The sequence below is a fragment of the Gadus morhua genome, chromosome 15 (genome assembly GCF_902167405.1).
Source record: "Gadus morhua chromosome 15, gadMor3.0, whole genome shotgun sequence".
Taxonomy (NCBI): domain Eukaryota; kingdom Metazoa; phylum Chordata; class Actinopteri; order Gadiformes; family Gadidae; genus Gadus; species Gadus morhua.
The window spans coordinates 17,037,456-17,052,351 of record NC_044062.1 but is presented as its reverse complement, the minus strand read 5'-3'; the positions used below and the strand labels follow the sequence as shown (position 1 = coordinate 17,052,351).

General features: G+C 43.3%; 1 protein-coding gene across 3 annotated transcripts in view; it reads right to left on the bottom strand.

The window, feature by feature from the left end:
* Nucleotides 1-14,896, bottom strand: part of vrk2 (VRK serine/threonine kinase 2) — a 16,520-nt gene extending 1,624 nt beyond the window's left edge. For 2 of the 3 annotated variants that reach the window (XM_030378974.1, XM_030378972.1), the window contains exons 1-13: nt 14,772-14,896; nt 14,213-14,363; nt 13,717-13,772; nt 12,251-12,320; nt 11,337-11,424; nt 10,926-11,034; nt 10,491-10,583; nt 10,143-10,275; nt 3,907-4,027; nt 3,498-3,556; nt 2,343-2,516; nt 556-690; nt 264-389 (exon numbers count right to left, since the gene is read on the bottom strand). In XM_030378974.1, the coding sequence (XP_030234834.1) occupies nt 647-690; nt 2,343-2,516; nt 3,498-3,556; nt 3,907-4,027; nt 10,143-10,275; nt 10,491-10,583; nt 10,926-11,034; nt 11,337-11,424; nt 12,251-12,320; nt 13,717-13,772; nt 14,213-14,336 (1,071 nt within the window). In that variant the 5' untranslated portion in view covers nt 14,337-14,363; nt 14,772-14,896 and the 3' untranslated portion in view covers nt 264-389; nt 556-646. The remainder of the gene's footprint in view (nt 1-263; nt 390-555; nt 691-2,342; nt 2,517-3,497; nt 3,557-3,906; nt 4,028-10,142; nt 10,276-10,490; nt 10,584-10,925; nt 11,035-11,336; nt 11,425-12,250; nt 12,321-13,716; nt 13,773-14,212; nt 14,364-14,771) is intronic. The other variant, XM_030378973.1, reaches the window with a different exon arrangement.

The following is a 14,896-nucleotide window of genomic DNA, read 5'->3' as shown; positions in this document are numbered from 1 at the left end:
TTTTGATACTGCTCGTTTTAGAGTGAGATCAGGCGACACCTTAATGCCAGGCTACTGACAGTTACACAGGATATGTATCTATTATTGGTGATTATGATGTTTGAACCATGAACCAGGCCATTAGCAAGTTGGATTCCTGTCCGTTAGGCTGGACAAAGGTTCCACCATTATTATGTAAATGTCTGTCTAAATTGAGGTGTTGACTCCCCTTCCCCAGCCTTCAGTCTTTTGATAATTGGGTCCTTAAATTACAGTTGTCATACCTCAGGCCTACTTGCTGGTGGTCCTCTTAGATATTGAGAGGGAATGGGTTTGGTCTTCCTTGCCAGCTCCTCCTCCTTCAGCTCCATGGCTTCAGGCTTCGAAGTTCCTCTGGAGGTCCTCCCCTTCTGTTGGGGGAAAAGTTTTTGCATGACATTAGCGGTTTTCTGTCTAAATAAAGAAACTTCTTGGTTCAGGGTAAGGGGACGGAATAGGTGAGAAACCAGTGACTCCTCTCTCTCCTTTCCCCCGTTTCATAGAGTATTAGTTGAAGGGAAATGGATAGATCCTCACTTGTTCAGTCCGTGGGCTGTTAGCAACTGTTCCTTGTTTGACCCCACTTGGTTTGGTCTTCGTCACATCCCCTTTCGCACCATCCTCTTCTTCATCCAACGACACAGGTTTGGGTGGTCTTTTTGATGTTCCCATCTTTTTGGAAAGCAGTATTATTCATGTGTCTCATATGGTCACATTATATATATGTTTTCAGTTTACAACTTCTGTCCATGCTCTGTACCCCCTTAACAGACAATATTTAAGGGCTGTACGGTTTTCTGTGATAGTACATACTAAGTATAACTGATTGATACTAAGCCAGCATACTGACTGAGCCCGGCTACAACTGTGGGATAAGTATTTTTGCAGAGATGTTAAAACTGGTGAGCCAAGCTGCTGGTTTTTGATGGCGTGGTCATTTATATGATTTAAACAGATTATGACAGTCTTGCTCCACTTTCTTTAATATTTTTTCTTCTCGCTTTTCGATCACTTTTCTCTTGACCCAAGTAATTTTTTTATTGAGTGTTCTGCCCCTACACACAGAAATAGAATTACTCCGAAACTCAATAACATCCAAATTCTTTTCAAGTCAATATCATCAAAAATGCAATAACGGAAGATTGACGATTTGATCAAAGTGTAGGATTGTCCTCCACAAAAGCATATTTACTTTCCCTTGAAAGCCCAGGATTGCTGTATTTTTCTGTTTTAACTTTCAAATGAATGACACGATGTCATTTCAAAAAAACCTTTCAACCTCAACATGTAATTGCTTTATCAGTTTGACCAATTTCTGTGTAACACAGCTTTTGATTATCCCCGACCCTGTTTGACCAAAATAAAAACTCATATATTTCCACGACTATTGTGACGGAATGACTTGCTGGAAGCGGCCATTCAATGGCCTTTATCATCGGTGACATTTACTCCCCTGTTTGCTAAACCACCTGTAAATGGCCACTTCTGTTTAACAAGGGATCAAACTGGCCAGCACTCCAGTATGGAAATTAAATGACACGGGAGCGAAGAGGAGATAAAATAGAAACGAGCACAATTATAGGACGTGCAGCGATCCCTTTTGCCCCTTGCGCAAAAGTGTTTCTGTGTGATTGGAGTTGTCAGATCGGGGAGTGTTTGGAGGGGCAGCACCAGCAAGGCTCTGGGAGGTCGTGTCACTGGAGGAGGACTGGAGTGATCATAGGCTCACAACCCCACTGCTCTCCAAGCAGGGCCTCTCCCTGTTAGCGCTTACCCAGGGGTCAGTGCTCAGTCCCGTGTGTGTGTGTGTGTGTGTGTGTGTGTGTGTGTGTGTGTGTGTAAAATAGTTTCTTGTTGTGGAGATAACTGACGCAACCTGAATGTTGTGAATCACATGTCATTGGATGTAACTTGTTTGCCTGGTTATATGATGACAAAGACTAATGAATCACCCTTGCTATGAACTTATATCGAGGACACCCATGTGATCGGTATCTCCATGCAATGCTAGTTTCATCTCACTGCATTGATAAAGACAGCCACGTTTGTTGTTATTGCTTCTGAACCACCCGTTGCCCTTACATTGTTGAGCTTTGTTGACCCAATACTGTTCGTTATTTTACAAGAATAAGTTGGAAACCTGTTTTTGTCAATAAACAGGTGTGGCAAAAAGTCCTCTGCCTGGTGTTAATCCAGGCAAAAAATAACCTATGGTTCAAAGATGGATTTCCCATCTAAACACGTTGTATGAATCAGTAATAAATGATGAAGTAAGGGGGCAGAGCGGGTGCTGAGTCAGACCCCCAGGCCCCTTGTTGTCTTACCTTGCCCCGTGGAAGGGGATCCTCCACGGGTCCCAGCGGCTGGGCGTCCGTGGGGCCTGGAGAAGTCGAGCCTTCCCTGAACGCCGCTGCCCAGCAGGTCCCTGAGCATCTGGTAGTCTGGCCGCTGCTGGTACCCTAGGGATTTGACGTACAGGAGCAACCTCGCTACCTCGTCTTAAGAAGAGGAAGAGAGGAGGAGAAGAATCTCAGAATATTCCTAGTGTGACGTCCGTACTGGCACATGAGTACCTCACCAAAGTTATCAACCCCAGTGTGATCTACCTGAAGTACTGACAGTCCGGTTACAGCTAGGAAGTGAGGGGCAAAGCGTTGCTGTTTATAGGGGGGGGGGGGGGGACATTGTGTTAGATTGTGTGTGTGTGTGTGTATCGCACAGTGAACCTCTATTCATCACATGGGCCGCCACAACACGTATAGCGTGCAGTAATGGCGTGCACAGCTCACACATGCACTCTGGGTTGATGCATGCCCTGGGGCTTATCTGTGGCACGCAGCCCGGGGACCCTGTCACCATGAGGCTTGGAGAATCAGCACTGCGGTGCCAACCATACATCACACAGTGAGCCTTCAACACATGACCTCGCCTGGTTTTATGAAGGAGGTAAGGGGGGGGGGGGGGGGGGGGGGGATAGGTGCACTGCGGAAAAACTTTGCGAAAAAAAAAAAAAAGAAGGCTAATATCAACAGGGTGTCTGGAGTGGTGGAACATTTGTTTTGGAATTCTACCCGATCTACCAGAATCAATAAAGGCTGACCGCATGGTGACTTTCGCAGGATTTATTTTCGTCTTTGGAATTTCCTCTGCTCCCTGCGCCTTGACATACTCATTTAATAAAAAAAAAAAAAAAAGAATAAACAGGAGTCTTGTCTGTTGGTTCTTTACAATGAGCCCATACAATAAGAAGTGCTCACAGTGCGGTCAGTAGCACAAGCAAGCACTACCGCTATGTCTGTCTTATTTAATAATACTACAATATTTGAGGACAAACTGTATCTGCAAAGTCATTGCTTTGCAGAAGGTACATTATAACCATCTGGAAGACACCTCCAGTCTCATGAACACTCCAACCCCCGCTCCTCACAAAGACCAGTCCAAGTTCAACAATTGGACGCAGCATAGAGATCTTCACCTACCCGTAGATGATCCACTAGCAGACAGCTGCTGGACCGAGCGAGGCAGATTATTCATCAGTCTGACAGAGGGACGGAAAATTAAGAAACTGTCAAGGAGCATCAAAGGAAAGAGGAGGGGAGTAGTGAGGTGGGGGAAAGGAGGCAGATATTTGGACATGGAAAGAATGCGTTCTGGAAAGTGGGGCTGAGTTGAAGCCCAGGAAACCGGTCCTTCGACGGGCTCGAAGAGAGCTCAGAGATTTCACTTTTAACGTTTTTTCACCTGAAATTCTTATCATCCTTGAAAGCAAAGATACATGACTGTACATCGAGTGAAAATTTCAATGTTTTTTGTTAGTTTTCGCCAAACTTGTTTTTGGTGACATTTTCAGCAAAGAAAATATGACTTTTTCCCAATCAGTTGTCTTACACTTCCTTGGCTCCTTGGACCTGGGCAGGGTTGGTCAGCATGCCGTCCCAAGGCAGCGCGCCACACAGCCAGTGGAGCAAACAGAACCCCAGCACCTGGAGGTCCCCACGCCGAGAGGGTGCTTCAGAGAGAGGGTTACATGATATATATATACGATATAAAAACTTGCATCTTCCTCAGAAAAAGATGAACCACTGTAAATGCAGTTAATGAAGACCCTAACCCTAACCCTAACCCTAACCCAACAAGCCCTTCATTGTAACAATGTAACAGAGTTTTTCTCAGTCGCTTTGGTGCATTTCTCGAAACATCCTCAACATTTGCAAAACAGTAAGTGCATTTCTCAAAACAATTCGTACAAATAGCAAAACACCATGGATTACCTGCAAAAGAAAGTCTCTTGCTCAAAATCCTTAGTTCATCTCTCAAAAGTAAATATGTTTCAATGAACATGTCAGTGCCATCAGAATGACAAGTCCTTGTGTCATTGTCTACGGATAAGACATTCAAATTGTTTAGTCATGTTGCCAATATAACAGTGTGCTCTGGAAGGAGGTTCTGATGTAAACTATGGCTAAAGTTTTGAAGACAATTACTGTAAATTTTAAGTTACACCTTAGTGTAGGTGGGAGATTGATTGCAAGAGACTGGACAAAATTCACATTCACGCTTTTACTGTAATTTCTGTATCGCAAAGACAGACCATGTCATTGCGGTACAGAAAGGAAAAGACAGCACTGCATAGCAAAAAGAAAAAAAGAAAAAGTAGAAATGTGAACGTAGGACAATCTCCTTAGGGTAAACTGTACATGCAGTGCTGCAGTCTTCCTACACCTCCTGACGTTCCTGTCGGTTTGGCGACAAATTTTCATCCACATTACACAAACATCTTCATGAGATGCACCTTTGAGCTATTTCAGTAAACTGGTTGATCGTTGGTTGATCTATGCGTCATACATTTCCCTCCATTAGAGAAATCGATTCACCTGGGAGGAGTTTACCAATTCATGACAGATTTAGAAAAAAATGTCTAACGGAAATGTATAGAAATATGCTTGACAACTTGTTCAACCATTTTGCATGTAAAGACTTATAATATGAACTAATACCCAAATTTTGTGGGGGTGAGACAACTCAATAGAGAACCATTACAATACATTTGTTCAACATGACAAGCAATTGATAATTTAGGAAAGAGCAGAGAATTGTACAAAATCATTTGCATCGACGTACCAAAGCATTTGCAACTTGTTCAAAGAAATGAGAAACTGCTTTTTTGATGTGCACAAGTGATACAATGATGTGAAAATTTAACAGGTAGTTTTGAGGAATTGAATTCTGATCTGAGAATTGTACCAAAGTGTCTGAGAAAAACTAATTATTAGACGAATATGTTGTATTCCATTTTGTGTACACTTTCGGCAGACACCTCTGTTCACTTTTCCAAGTCTGCACCGCATAATGCGATGACTTTATTGATTCTACATCATGGTTGGTTGGCTTTTGGATAACACTAGCCTCGAATGTCCCTAACAAGCCTCATAAAGTGCCGGAAATATCAGCCCTGAAAAGGAATCAAATAACCAGGAGCAGATGATGTGGGAGGTGCTGTAGACACCTCTCTCATAATCTAGCCAATAGCGGGTCTGGAAGCTTCTGAATATACGCGTGCAGTTCATCAATACCAAGTCTATCCTAAAGGGGGGTCGTGCCCAAAGACTTTTGGGGGAGCTCACTACCGCAAAGGCTGCGACGTGTCCCATGAGAAATCAACTATTGACGAGGCTCGTCAGACGGTGGAAATCTCTTCCCTGAGCAGTGGCCAGAATTGATCCCCCACCGACCGTTCAGCCCCCAGCTGATGAGCTTCTTTAAAGGAGTCGCACCGTGGACGCTCATGAGGAATGGATTACATTACGAGGTTGGAGTCCGTACCTACTAGCCTGGGAACCAGTCGTATCTCGCAAGCTCATGTTTCAATTGCTCTGCAGATAAGGTCTGGCTCCCCTCTCCATTCAGAAATAGCTCTGCCCGGTATGAGATGGACCGACATCACGTTTATCTAAAATGAGGCGGGATAAATATGCTGACATTGCAAAGGAACACTGTAGAAGCATTTTAAAAAACAACAAAGATGGCTGCCACTGCTGTAGAGCGGTCTGCTGATTCCGCTATCGAGACAGTACTAAATAACCTGGTATATTTGGTATATTTCACTAAAACAAGAACAAACGACTGCACTTAAAGTTTTTGTTGATTATAAAGACGTCTTTGCTTTGTCCCTCATGCGTCACCCATTCGTTTGCAATGATTGGTTGTAGCCCTATCCGATTGCTTCATGAGCGCCCGTTGGTGACCTCTAGGAAATCGGAAATTAAAAGAGATGTTCCAGTTTGCAATTCGTCTGGGGATGCAAGGATATGTACCTACAGTACCACTGATTGAATTGCTAAGTTGTGTATTTAAAGTTTCCGCCGTTGGTAAGAAACCAGTGGGTTCTTCTATGCCTTGTGCAGGTGTTTTTGTTGAAACATTCAAAAATATTGTAACATAGGATTTCAAAGGTGTATAGAAAAACAATCACGGCCCATTGAGAAGGACTACCCTGATGATGAGGAATCTCATAGGATCTCACAGATTAATTATTGTGTGAAATCAGGCAGTTGTAGGTCAGCACCACTGGGATGGTGAAGGAACGAATGGTTTGATAACATGGCGAGAAGAATACAAGTATTCCAAAACAAAAACTAAGCTGAATGCTATGTTCATACAGCTGCAGTCAGGGTGAAAACTATATCCTCAGTATTGTTTTGAATCAAGACTTTTACATCGTTTTATTAGCATCCCATATAACCTACCAACCTAAGCCCCTCTTCACTGGGGGTCCAACTAGTCGTATGCCATGTAACCAACAACAACAACAATAAATGCATAAAAGGTGTTCTAGTGTCTCCACTTAAATTCAAACAATAGTTTTTTGATTGCCATCCTAAAACAATGGTTTACAGGACCGGTGCTTGCCAGAGACAAAATGGAGACACTTGATATTGAGTAGTTCACTTATACTCACTCTCCAAATCAACAACTTTGATTATATAGGCTTCCCTGCTCCCTAACAACCCACAACTTGCCCTTGTGGGCTTTGGAGTGTGCATCAGGCATGCATTAAGGCAGCATTACGCTGTGGCGTCCTTATTGTTGCTTATAATTACACTGCGCTCTGTCCCTATTTAGAGTCGACCGAAGGCAAAGGCTGATGAAAAATACGAGCCCTTTTTAAGAAGTGGTGTGACTCCCAGCGCGACACAATAGATTAACAATTAAAAAAAGATCAACGACTACATAACGCTGCCGCTGCCCTCCCGCACGTCCCTGTGCAACAACGCCGTTTTGTGTGTTTGCCGCCATTGTGTTCCAATGCCCTTGTGAGTGAGATGGCATGAGTGTCGTGGTGTGTGTGTCTTTTTGTGTATTTGTGACAATAGCTCTCAAAAAGAAACTTGGACATGCATGAATAACCTACAGACACACGAATAGAAATGCAATTCAGACTATCGTATGAATCTTGCACACATGCCACACACAAACACACACACAGGAACGAGGTGAGACGAGGGATGATGTTGCTGGTAATTATCTCCCATTGTTATTCAGACCCCCCCCCAACCCCTCCCTGCTCCTAAAGCGGGTCTCGCCATCGCATACTTAATCCACTCCTGCTCCACCTCGTCAGAACCAAGGTGGTCAGCCATCCGCCCGGACGCCCACCCGATGCTCGTGTAATTACACCGTTTAGCTCCCGCTCCAGCCGCTCGCCAACTTCCACCCACACCCGCCCAGGGTTTGTGTCGACCGGCTGCACCACGGCAACCCGACAATAGCTTCACGATGACACGTGGCAGCGGGCCAGGGGCAGCCCACGGACCCGGTTGTCACTCAACCCCCCCCCCCCCCCCCCACAGACACGTCGCTCCAGTGCCGCGTCCAAATCAGACCTCTTGGCTTTCAGAGCGGAGAGGATTAAAAGTTAATCATACTCTTAAAAAGGTTAACTTTTGGAGCCTGAGAAGTCATATCGATCGTCGCTCTGAAGATTCTTCTTTCAATTTGGCTGAGTAGAAACAGAATGAGGGATTGATCCGGTCCATTTAGGAGAGCGTCGGGAGATGGAGGGAGAGATAACGGTCCAAAATTAAACTTGTAGGTTGACTACGTGCAGGTTTTCAATATATCGTTTCGTTAAAATTTGTTTTTTGTTTGTGGCTGAGACCTTATTTAAATATATATCCATATTGATCTGTGCTCCAACCTATGTGAACAAATCTTGCTTTTTATACATCACTGAAATCCTCATAAAAATAATAATTTTCTTCTTTAAACTATTATTTCCCTCCATCATCGCAACAATCTCCATTGCATACTACCCTGGTTGAGCAGAGGCAGACTGTGTGTGTGTGTGTGTGTGTGTGTGTGTGTGTGTGTGTGTGTGTGTGTGTGTGTGTGTGTGTGTGTGTGTGTGTGTGTGTGTGTGTGTGTGTGTGTGTGTGTGTGTGTGCGCATGCCCTCATGCTCTATGTAAAGGTTACCAGCATTCCAGGCCTCCCATTTAACCAAACATCACAACCCTTCATTAATGTAGTGGGGGGGAGTGGGGATAAATATTCCACCCAGGTTCTGACACAGGCTAACAAGCTAGTTGTTGAAAGGACAAAGTAGCTGGGAGTTAGCAGAGGCCACGTGGATAGGTGGTGGTGGTGGTTAGGGGGTAAATCGATGGTCAATGAAGAGCGGTAATCGTGTGGGCATTTCCCAGCTAATGTGTTCTCAATATCCGCTGGTGGAAGCGGAGGGCACGGGGTAGACAAGCGGATATACCCACGACTGCGCCCCCGTTTATGGCTCCAACGCCATAATCAAGTTCGCAGATGACACCACTGTGGTGGGCCTGATCAGAGATGAGGATGAAACAGCATATAGGGATGAGGTTCAACATCTAACTACGTGGTGTAAAAACAATAACCTGGAACTCAACACCAAGAAGACCAAGGAGATTATTGTGGACTTCAGGAGAACCAGGAGCAGGGCACCCCCTCCATATCAGCGGTGCTGAGGTGGAGCGTGTGTCTAGCTTCAAGTTCCTTGGGGTCCACATCAAAGAAAATCTTTCTTGGTCCCTCAACTCCTCCTGTCTGGTGAAGAAGGCGCATCAGCGCCTTCACTTCCTACGGACCCTCAAAAAAGCAAAGCTTTGCCCTAGGATTCTATCAGACTTCTACCGCTGTACCACTGAGAGCATACTTACAAATTGCCTCTCTGTATGGTACGGCAACTGCAACGCTGCCGATCGCAAGTCACTACAAAGAGTAGTCAACTCTGCCCAGAGGACTATTGGCTGTCCACTCCCCCCCATTCACAACATATACCATGACCGCTGCTTAAACAAAGCAAAATCCATTGTCAAGGATAACACCCACCCAAACCATGGACTTTTCACCCTTCTCCCATCTGGCAAGCGATACAGGAGCCTGCGCTCCCGCACCAGCAGGCACAAGAATAGTTTCTTTCCAGAGGCTGTAACACTGCTGAACAAACCCCCACCCCCCGTATAGCACTGGACTTTTAAATGGTTACCTGCATAGCTGTTGCATCTCACTTTATGCAATGTTCAACCTGTTTACATTTTAATGCCTTGCACTGTATAACTGTCTACACCCATTACTGCACTGAACTGCACTGTCTAGCACTGCACTTTTTAAACGGCTAACTTTTTGGTATTTAAATGCTTCTTTTGCACTTCTGGTTGGATGTCAACTGCATTTCATTAGTTTTGTATCTATACTCTGCTAGTGACAATAAAGTTGAATCAAATCGAATCAAATATGTATTGACAAAACGGGGATTTCAAAAGGAAAGAAAATAATGTATATTACAACATGTAATTAATGAGGAATTGCAAAAACTTTCAAATAACAGCCACATCTATGCATAAAAAGCAATGTGCAGACGAAGTGCAATTTATATCAAACCGAATGGTCAGTAATAGACAGGTAGGTTTGTTTTGGCTATAAATTAGTAAATTAAAAACTTATCGGATGGTGATTCTGATTTGAATCGAATTATAATCATGTGTGATCATATAACTTCTGAATTCAGAGCTGAGATTATTCTGGTACCTTTCCATTGTCTTTTCCCTACCGTTACTGTTATGGGATTGAATATATGGCTGAACATCTCACCAACTCCAAGGTGGGCGTCCAGACTGGTGTACTCCATGGTGCCGTTGTGGCCCTTCTTGGGGTTCTTGTTATACTCCCTGTGTATTCCCCCAGGGCAGTACCTGTAAGCCAGGCCGTAGTCTGCAAGGTAGACCTTCAGGACAGAACACACACACATCATTTTGAAGCTTCATGATGTTCGACCACAACAAAACTCAACTATAACACTAAATGTCCTTTAAGAATCACGGCTAGCAAAATAACCCCAGAAGCAACCACAGAGAGATGTCAGCAGCAGAGGAATCAATGGAAACGTTTTCAAAGACTGTGGACTTTGTTTCACGTTCTACCAAGAAGACTCTGGCTCACCTTCTCCGGGTCTGTGTAACCCAGCATTAGATTGGCAGCTTTGATGTCTGCGTGGACGTATTCATGGTCATGGATATACTCCAGCACATCCAACTATAAAGGGAATACACTCACACACAAAGAAGCACAAAGATACATAATGAATCGAAAGCAACTTTTTCCACAATGACTACAAAGACATACGGCACCAGAGTGGTCGTAGGCCTAACTACACATTCAAAGATTCAGCCTTGGATGTAACCAAGGGGGCATTGTCTTGAAGATGATCATTTTGCTCTTTGTCTATAGTTGTACAGCACTCGGCAGAGAGCTAGCATAGCCTTAGACTTAAAACGGAAAAATAAACCATCCACCTTGCCCTCTCTGTTAGAAATCACCATCAATGGGCATAAAAGAGTTTGATAATAATACACTCCAGGGAACTTTTCCTCTCACCAGCCTCTGACCAATCTGGAGCACGGTGGCCCTCTTCATTTGACCCCTGTTGCACTCTGACACTCTCTGGAGGTCTCCGCCCAGCCGCTCCATGACCATGAAGCGGTACCTGAGGGTTTCAATGCAGAGAAGTCAAAGGAATGAAGAAATCTTCTTCTAAAGAAGGGATGGAAGTAACATCTGTGGTTGTATTATCGTGTTTGAAGATTACGCTTAGGTAGATTTTACAATGGTTAAGATTCCAATCGAAACCATTGACTAATCGCTTTTTTTCTTCTTAAGATTGATGCTGATAATAATGGATATTTAAATGTAAAATTATGGAATCTATATAGAATCAACACAAAGGAAGTATTTAACAAGTCACGTTAATTTTGACATGATTAAGAATTACTGAAGAAAAGACCATACCTGAGTCCATTGTGTTCAGCTAGCCCTGATCCCCAGTAGGTTGGTATGCCCAAGAAGCTCAACTTCTTGCTATTTTTCCATTGTTCTACTATAAAAAAACAAGATAACAGGAGCAGGATTTTAAAACACTGATACATTTGTATGTGCTATATTAAAGTGCTACAGACGTCTGTTCCTTTAAATTCACAGGCCTGGAAAAAAAAATTACTGTCATTTCCATACAGCCTTCATACCGTGACCATGAATATATTCAACGGGTATGTGCGTTACTCAAATTGGTTGTTTCAAGTGTAATAAGGTGTTTAAAAGTTTCGCCACCTATGATGGATCTCTCCCGGTTCACCCTGGGGAGGGATATGGTCCAAACGCTAGCACAAGCATATCAATCACTCAGGGACACACACAATGAGAGGTGAGCCTGGCTCACTTCGCGATGGCGGCCGACTTGACTGGCTCTCCACCAGGGTGGCAGGTGGTCATGGGCCCAGCGGAGGTCTGGGCATCATTACTTGCTAGTGGTCTCTCTCTCTCTCTCTCTCTCTCTCTCTCTCTCTCTCTCTCTCTCTCTCTCTCTCTCTCTCTCTCTCTCTCTCTCTCTCTCTCTCTCTCTCTCTCTCTCTCTCTCTCCTCTCTCTCTCTCTCTCTCTCTCTCTCTCTCTCTCTGTGTGTAAAAGCTCAGGCAGGCTCACACAGAGAGAGAAACACAGACAGGAGCGCCAGAGAGAGGGGATAGGACGTAAGCGGTGGGAGGTGTCGGGTGTGTGCTAACCGCCACTGAGGTGCATGTTTGCTTTGGCTTATTAATTACTGTGCAGCGAGCGGCGGCGCTCGTGTGTCCCACCACCACTTCATCAGTCAAATGCGCTGCTGCTCCAGCGAGCTGCCTGCTCGCTCAGCGGGAGGTCCCTACTCACTGATCTCCGCCTTGGCTGCCCTCTGATAGAACTTGAGCTCTGAGAACAGGGGGCCGTTCTCCTGGTACTCCTGTATGGAGAAAAGGCAAGAAGTCGTATTGATCCCTTTGTTGGGTTTGTTTACTCTTGTAATCACCAGCCAAACCTAAAGGGACCACAGATGGTATTTGTCAGACCCACCCCAGCGAAGCATTTGTGTGCGTATGTTACGGGATGTCTATGGTCTTCCAAGTTTTAGACTGTTTTTAGATGTTTTTCGTAACCTGTGTTTTATATTTAAACCGGACAGATTTACTCAAAAGAACAGTAAAGGTTTCTTTCTACAGAAGTGTAGAATATATATTCTCGAGACTTAGATATATAATCTCAGCCATTAAATCATGGCACATAGGCTTCCAGCCAAAGCTTGTAACCAATACATCGGGCAACCGCAAGAGCAAACTACCGAGCATACAATCTTATAGACCAAGCCGCCTATTTCAACATCTGGGACAAAATGAATGCCAAAAGTGGCATTTAATGTGAACACATTTAACGATTTATTCAGGTAGGGAAAAACTGTTAATCTAATCAAGAAGAAAAAACAACCATTACTTTCTTTGAGGGTCCTTTATAAAACTAGATACTAAACACCCCGCTGCCATCTTATCATAAATCCAAAAGCCAGTAATAGACAAGAGATAAGGTGTGTGGACACACTGATCTGTGAACGGTTACCCAACAACCTTCTTTCTATATTTATTAATAACTATTGAATGCTATGTCTATATCTATATGAAATACTGTATGCATAAATATCGTATTATGCATACAAATTTAATTAAATTGTATATTGTTGGAATGTTTTCCCCTTAAAATTCTCCATTGATCACTGCATCATAGACGGAGATTATGCTCTTGCCACTATCGCCTGTCCCTGCCATTCACACATATGAATCCTCAATTTTCAACCCATAATTCACAGAATCGGTCTTGCTTGTTTTCTCACATGAGCTGCTACAGAGTGTCAAACAACAGCTCTCTCAGGACTAAGTGTGTGCAGAGTATGGTGTGCATCAGGGTTTATCTCAGCATTGCCTCTTAATCGCTGAATGTAAGAACATTTCTAAAATAACTAGGCCTATATTCGACCATACTGGCTGGACAACAAGACCCTGGCATTATTGAATGCCACAGTCTCTGATAATAATAATAATAATTCATTATTACTATTGAATTGAATGTAAACAATGTTAATCAGGCAAGCTGACTTCATTACTATATTTGAGAGACTAGAAAGATGAGGTTGGTTAAACAACAATATATGAATTACTACTGAGTCATACACTTTAGAATACACAAAATATCACAAAAAGAAAATATTAAAGTTTGTGTATTTACTTTAAGTGGCAATCTCAAATATTTGCATGTAAATAAATGTCTGTAAAACTCACTATTGATAAATGAGGGGAAAAAAAATTACGTACCACTTTTATGACAAAGCCGGTGTTTTCTGCAACAGCTGAGTCCACATCCTGGGAGGCTTAGAGAAACCAGAAATGTAATGATCAGATGAGAAAGACAAGCAAGCTCGGAGTGTATGGCCCAGGTGTTTGCTGAATTGCTAGCTTTTGCACATAATTTATTGATTGTCACCATGGTTTTCCATAAGATATGCCAGAATTGTGAAAAATAATTGAAGCAATGGGTAATTTGTAAACAATGAGGATTAGGGGGGTGGGGGTTATAGGTTATCAGGTAAGACAGATCAATGTGTCACATTCCAGCTACTCAAAGTTGACAAATCAAGGGTTGAAAATGTTATTTATTCTTCTTATTCTGCTATGTTTTAGATATCCCCCATTAGCAATAGAAGTTGAGCAGTCGTTATGTACACCATGTTTCAGACGATGAAAAGGGGTTTTGTTTTTCGAGTGGACATTTAACATACAAAGAGGGAAAGCTATTGGGGATCTTCCTTACCTAGATATATGAGCCCGAAGCCGCCCTGACCGATGAGTCTGCCCAGCCTCCAGCGCTTCTTCTCGCTGTCGGCCAGGTTAAAGCCGTCCGGTAGGGGCTTCGGTAGTTTGCTCTTACGCGGCATGCCAGCTTCTCCTGAGCAGACTCAAAGCTGTTGGAAGAGAGGAACATACTCATCCTGTACACACTATAATCAAAGAAACATACGAAGGAGGGCTATTTAATGTATTGGCTGTTGTCTACGGTTCCTCATGATTAGAAACTAAACTGAAAAAGAAAGTTATACCGGACAAAGTTGTCAGCCAAAGAGAAGTTCATAACCCGTCGGTGACGATATGTATTAATGAGTTGCTAATGGCAACTCGCTCAACTATATTTATATAACGTGTATATATATATATATATATACATATATTATTTATAACACTTGTTTGAGGGACTGGCACTGCTATTGAATATTGAATTGACTTCCAAATAAGATTTGGACAGTTGGTTTATGACAGATGGTCAATCACAAACGTAATAATTTTACCATAATCTAAATGAGCTTTGGGCTTACTTCAGTTGCTTGCTTTCAATGTCAGTTTCGTGTCGCCCGCAAGAAAACAATGTTCGAAGTGTTAAAAACAAAACCAAAACAAATGCCGATTGCTTTTGCTTCCTGTAATTTAGACCCTCCCGCAG